At 40.5% G+C, this 6,938-nt stretch overlaps 1 protein-coding gene across 1 annotated transcript in view; it reads left to right on the forward strand.

Annotated features, from left to right (window-relative positions):
• LOC135461625 (uncharacterized) overlaps positions 1 to 5,770 on the forward strand; it is a 13,680-nt gene extending 7,910 nt beyond the window's left edge. The window contains exons 6-10 of the mRNA XM_064738801.1: positions 1,443 to 1,594; positions 2,513 to 2,585; positions 3,577 to 3,739; positions 4,455 to 4,587; positions 5,490 to 5,770. Of these exons, the coding sequence (XP_064594871.1) occupies positions 1,443 to 1,594; positions 2,513 to 2,585; positions 3,577 to 3,739; positions 4,455 to 4,587; positions 5,490 to 5,647 (679 nt within the window). The 3' untranslated portion in view covers positions 5,648 to 5,770. The remainder of the gene's footprint in view (positions 1 to 1,442; positions 1,595 to 2,512; positions 2,586 to 3,576; positions 3,740 to 4,454; positions 4,588 to 5,489) is intronic.
• Positions 5,771 to 6,938: the final 1,168 nt, after the last annotated feature.

The raw sequence follows: 6,938 nt of genomic DNA on the forward strand, positions 1-6,938 counted from the left end.
AAACTGACTCCACATACAGATGTTCAAGAAACACTGATCCCTCATACAGAGGTTCAAGAAACATTGATTTCACATGCAGAGGTACATGGAACGCTGATTCCACATACAGAGATTCAAGAAACGCTGATTCTACATGCAGCGGGTTCATGGAACATTGATTCCACGTACAGAGGCTCACGAAATACGGATTCAAATACAGAGGTTCAAGAAACACTAATCCAACATACAGTAATTCAGGAAACACTGATTTCATATACAAAGGTTCAAGAAACCCTGCACTAATTCCACTTCCAGGGGTTCAAGGGACGTTATTTCCAGATACAGCGGCTCACTGAACACTGATTCCACATACAGAGATTAAAGAAACGTCGATTCCACATACAGCGGCTCACTGAACACTGATTCCACATACAGCGGCTCACTGGACACTAATTTCACATACAGAGGTTCACTGAACACTCCATTTCACGTACAGAGGTTCACGAAACGTTGATTCCACATACAGCGGCTCACTGAACACTGATTCCACATACAGCGGCTCACTGGACACTAATTTCACATACAGCGGCTCACTGAACACTGATTCCACATACAGCGGCTCACTGGACACTAATTTCACATACAGCGGCTCACTGAACACTGATTTCACAAACAGAGGTTCACGAAACGTTGATTCCACATACAGCGGCTCACTGAACACTGATTCCACATACAGCGGCTCACTGGACACTAATTTCACATACAGAGGTTCACTGAACACTGATTTCACGTACAGAGGTTCACGAAATACTGATTCCATTGATTTCACAGAGACAGACTCAAGAAAGATTGATCCAACATACAGTCACTTTACACAAATATCGCATAAAAATTAGCCGTACTTCGATGCTGCATTGCTCCATTATCCTTTGCTCAAACCCTTTCAAACTTTAGACATTCAAATAACATGATTTTGTCAATATACTGTCCAATTTTCAAGGCCATAGCTTGAGTAGCCTGTACACAGGGTTAAAATGAAAACATAGCCCTCAAAAACGCACGTTCCGGTGACCCACATTGCATCATCTGTCAGGTGTCCTGAGTAGAGCGCACGCTGCACCTTGACACGCGTCAAGGACTGCTGGAAAAATTACTCTTATGGAGATTCGGGACTCACACAGTCAAGTAAAACAAGGTAGAACATAATTTTGAAATGTCCGGAACATGCGTTTTTCACTCTATTTTGATTTCGGTCCCATGAACAGAATCTTAAAGGATGGAATTGAAATTTGGTCTGTATACTACGGACATAAAGGCTTTTGAGTATGTCAATTTTTTTTTATGCCCACCGCCCACCAAGAGACCGAAAATAAGTGCTAGGAAAACCTTGATTTTGCATGACGGCAAGTGGTGGAAACCGTTAATATTTTATTGGCCATCATTAGCGATTTAAACTCTTACAGCTCAACTCCAACGAGTATTGTTGTGGAGGCGAAAGGACAGCCAGATATGTCATACACACTTGACGTTCTGAACTCTCGGCAACAGTCGCTAAGTGATGTCAGATTGGGCGACCAGATCATTCTGCAAGTGTCCATGAGCGGTACTGATGCTGGTAAGTCTGTGGACTACTGAGCAATACGTTGCTCTCATGTATAGTTCTAGTTTACTTAACTAGTTTCTTTGTTTGTCCTCCTGGATGACCTTCATAGGCAATTTGACTGTAGAGTGTATAATGCTACATTGGATAACTAATAACCATGTATAAGCGCTCAGCCAACATCTCTGCTGTCTCTTGTAAGGAGATCTGTCAGAAAAAATATTTGTCTACTCGTGGATTTCCCTTGGGTTTCATCCGGTTTTTCCTTTCAACATAATGATATAATTAAATACGTACAGCATAAAGAGTAAAACCAGAGTAGCGACGACAGTGCGATAGCGGGCAACTGGTCACACGTAAGCCTCGGGTCAGTTTACCTCAGTCAGGGTTTTATTCTGACTGTTCACGTAACGCATAAATAGTAGTAGTTTACACAGCCCCTAGCACCATGACTTAAACAGGATTAGGTAAAAAAAATGCAAGGGTGTTAATTACAATTTACTAGACTTCGCTGGTCTAGAAATACTCAAACTGTTGCGATGTCATCTATTTGAAATATTCTTCATTACGGCTTGAAAAATCACACAGACAAACAAATATACGGTCTATTCAGAAGATATATTTATGCCAAGGAGTGTTTGCCGACGTTTGTCTGTTTATGTCTCAGCAACCTTACGGGACAACTTATGCATAGATTGGGGTGCCATTTTTACCCAGGTTGACCTAGCTAAGGCTAATATGGACCAGTCTATTAAATTGTTGTGGTGAGCTAGATCTCCCGGGCCAGGAATGTTTGAAAAGATCCTTCACAATTCACAGATATTAAAGCAAAAATACAACATATTCCTCTATTGTCTGCTAATTGCAAAAACTTGTACATTTAACTGTTGCCGAGTGACTCCTAATTATCATTGTTTTTTTTTTCCTACGCAGATGAAGTAAGTCTACAGGTGGAGTCTTGCGTTGCCATTAGCGGGGACGTGAATGTTACATTCGTAGAGAACTTGTAAGTCACTAAGCACGGGTATCAGCATGCCAAATACCAATATCATTGTAACTTTTCTCGTAATTAAGCCCTCACCAATGCGGTCGCCGTGAGTTCAAGTCCAGCTCATGCTGGCTTTCTCTCCGGCCGTACGTGGGATGGTCGTGCGGATGGTCGTGGGTTTCCCCGGGCTCTGTCCGGTTTCCTCCCACCATAATATTGGCCGCCGTCGTATAAGTGAAATATTCTTGAGTGCAGCGTAATACACCAATCAAATATATAAATATATGCTTTTGGTCCTACAATTTTTCAGTCATTTGACGAAGAGGAGTCACAATATGGGTCTTTACTTATACTATGTCTTCTTGTGGCGGGGCCAGTCCATGCCGCCAAAGAAGTGTCATGCAAAAGACGTCAGATGTGGTACCTCACCCAGTCACATTATACCCCAGGCACTCAATTACTCACTCACATCATACTGACACCTTTCCAACCAGTCTTATTTCTTTGCTCTAACCTATTAGTGTTGAGTGCCAAGTGAGTCAGCAACAAGTACTATTTTTAGAGGTAGGAAAAAAAAATACCATAAAAATACCATAAAGGTAGGAAATCTCACAAATATATATTTGAAACTGTGGATGCTTCTGAACGCATGCACGCCGTATTTATACCCTGACGCCATTTCTGTACCTCTGGCCAAGTATCAATCCATTAGATTTTCATTTGATTTTTATCCAGGACTTTCCTAACGCTTCTTCACCATTGCGACGTTGGACAAATTCAAATGTATATTCCACTTGCACCATCTAATAATGCTTAAGACAGTATTGCTTCCTTGTTGGAACTCATCATGCGCTGTTGTACATTTATGGCCAATGTTTGTTCTCTCGGAGTGCCTTTTAGTTAAGAAAATGCTTTTTTTAATACACATACGAAAACCAAAGATAACTGCCATCGCGTGAGTGAAAAAATTGTGAGTATGGCATTAAGCAAAAATCACTCTCTTTTCCAGGTGCGTGGTGTCAGGTTTGCAAAGCTTGTCTACCCTGCCTGGATTCATGACATCTGGCCTTAGAACCTTCTTACCTTTTAAGGTGTTTTCCGTGGAAGGGTCTACGGATGGCAACATACGCTTCGAATGTGTAGTGAATGTGTGCAGCGAGTCCTGTAACGGGGTGTGTCTTACTTGTCACTCTTCACTCTATACCCAGGGATCTCACTGATCCTTGAAAGTATTGAAATGTTTTTTGATTTCCTTGAAAATCCTTTTTCATCGTTAAATGACACGTAACTTTGATCTATGTCAATGTATCCCACTGCATGATCAGCGAAAGTACTTGAATTGAACTGAAAGGTTCCCAAGACCCGAGAATCCATGAAAAAAGAGGCTTTTCGCGGTGGGTTAAGGTTTTAAAAGTACTTCAGTTTTCAGTGAATTATTAACTGGTTTCAACCAGCCCTTGATACTACTTCAATTTTGTTGAAGGTTTTGAAGCTCTTGAAAGGTTCATGGAAGTACTAGGTTCATTTAAATGTGTTAAATGTCAAAACAAAAATAGTGTTCATTAATCTCAACATGAAGGTTTGTAGATAAACTGAATTGCTCTCCAAAGTCCTTAAAAACATGTTTACTTACTTAATTTGCGTATGATATCTTCTTTTAGCTCGGTTATAACCTGGACACGGTTTAGGCTAGAGCAAACTAACACTTGTGCGTAACTGACATTCACTATAACTAGTTTACAGATTCCCACTGAATTAACAAAATTCTTTTCTGATATTTCCTGAAAACAGTTTCTCTGTGGTTCCTTTTAAAAAAATCTATTTTCCGAAAAGATGTATTCAGCCATTTATTTCAGAATTATTGAATCAATCAATCCATCATTACAGCAAAACTGCCAGACAGCTGGTAAGAGACGGCGACGTGCAGCTGGTGATGACGTCATGCCCCAGGAAGAGGAGAAATCTCTAACTTTAGCCAGGTCCCTCCAGGTCAAAACGATTGCATTGGTCCTCCCAACCGGTGAGTTGATGTTTGGGTTTGAAGCAATGCTTACGGCATGACGAAAATGAGGCTAGCGTCAGCGAAAGATTATGTCACATACCATTATTTGTGTGAAAAAAAATGTCAAGAATTTCTACAATTTTATAGCCTACAGCTCATCAAACGAAAACAAAAATTCTCTTTCAACAACGGTATTCGTTTCCAAATAAATCAGAAATAAATCCAGGAGTCGGAACAGAAATTCGTATGCCAGCCGTCAACCAAAATGGGCGTTCTGGGTCAATAATGGACAGACCAATTTCCAACACGTTCGACAAAAACCACCAAGAAACTACGAAAGTATGTAAAGTAAGAAATTTGAGCGATTCATGGAAAAGACAGCAAAGAAGTGTCAAATGATGACGGAACGACACACGGAATGTTCTGTGCATTTAAAATAAATCAGTATCCAAATCATGTAGTGTGCAGATTTGTAAGTTGTTGTTAATCAAAATGTGTACCGAGATATCTCAGTCATACTGTGATTTTAAATGTATGTATATCCATCGTGGAACTCACATTCTGCTTCATGAATATACAGCTTTAAGTTACGCGGAATTACACACAATTATGAAGCTGACTGCCAAATATTCTGCCAGAGAAATACGGAGAAATACCTCAGTCAGGGGTTTATTCTAACTGTTCAGGTAAATGCGTAAATGGTGGCTAATTGGCTTTCTGTCTGTATAAAGTGTTTTTGTATCTACCCAGTTATGTTCGTTTTTTCGCTCATAAAATTGGTCATCCTAGAAGTGAAATATTCCGTGTGAAAATGAAATAAGTAAGTAAGTCGGCCAGCTATAAATTTAGTTTTAAAAGGTTTATTTTGCAAGGGACAAAATAAATTCAGACTTTTTTTTTATCCATGCCTATTTCCACAGGTGACAACCAATCTTCATTGAACACGGGGGAGTGTTTTCAGAGTATTGGCTTCATCGTAACAGTGACTGTCTTGGCTGTCCTGCTGCTTCTGGCCATGGTCACTCTCGTTTTTATGTTCACCACCAGACGGCGCAGTTTGGAGAAACAGACGCCTTGAGAGCGAAGCACGTTTATAACTTCAACTAAATTTTTTTTTATATTTTTGTGTGTGTCACTTTCGTGATCCCTGGAAATAAATAACTACTGAGAATAAACAGAAATGCAATGACAACGCAGCAAAGTGATGTGTGATGTGTTAATTTTCTCTTCATCGCTTGATTTCCCATGGCACCAAACGGGGCGTTTCTTCCGCACTGCCCTGTACACTCATTAGATGGAACCTCACCCTCCACAGGTTTCTCGTTAACCCAAAACATTCACCTTAGGTTTGGCGCACTAGTTTGTAAAGCAGTGGGATTTCGTTAGTGAGGAGCGTTTAGCCTTGTCTGGATTGCATTGTATTCACAGCACCCATACATCTATTTTCTTGTATAGCGCTATACTCATCATGCATTGGATAGGGCTTTTAAATTAATTCTAAGCCTATAACAACATAACACACGCAAAAACAAAAACGCTTAAGAAATTAACCATACACAAGCAACATTTAACGAATCGTCCCTTAAACAAGTCTCGTAATAAATGATACTGGTAAAAAGAGTCCATGTGTTCCATCTTGTTTACATCCTTTTCTAGGACTGTTACTCACGGCAGCAATTACGGCGTTCTTAGAGACTGAAGTGCACTAAATATACAGCTGTGCTTAACCGAATTATGACAACGAATAAGCAAGAATTCACTGACTCTGTTTATTAGTACCAGTGTCTCTTCAGGATCCTTTAAAGCGCTGGCTTAAGTTCACAGCTTCTAAGCCCTGTGACAGATTGTTGGGACAGGTTACATATCAGGCTGAGGTGCTTTGGAGGAGTATGTTAAACTCGACTTTTCCTTTGACAAAAGTTTTCATTATTACCAAAGTGGACTGATTTAAACGGAAGAATATTTGAATCAATTACTAACAGAACAGACGTATACACAAGGCGTAAAGTGGTAGCCCTAACGTGCGTATGTCAAATCTCTGTGTGAGCTTGTCGTTCAGGGTCAGAGAATCAGGAAGATTTACGTCCCTTGCTTCTGTTGCTCACTACGCCTGGTTGTGAGCATACACACGACAGTAACCGTAGCAACAAGAAGCAGCACAGTTAGGACAGTTACGGTGACGATGAAACCGAAGCTCTGCATGCAGGTCAGGGCGTTAGAGCCGTCCTCAGTCGAGTGATCTGTAAGGAAAATAATACCATTATGCAATACCTTACCCTCTAAGTGGTTTGTGGGCCGCGGTACTGGTATAAAAACTGATACAATAGCGACGAATAGATTCTTTGTAAGGCAAGGAATTTGACATTGTA

This window comes from Liolophura sinensis, chromosome 1, assembly GCF_032854445.1.
Source record: "Liolophura sinensis isolate JHLJ2023 chromosome 1, CUHK_Ljap_v2, whole genome shotgun sequence".
In the NCBI taxonomy this organism is placed as follows: Eukaryota; Metazoa; Mollusca; class Polyplacophora; order Chitonida; family Chitonidae; genus Liolophura; species Liolophura sinensis.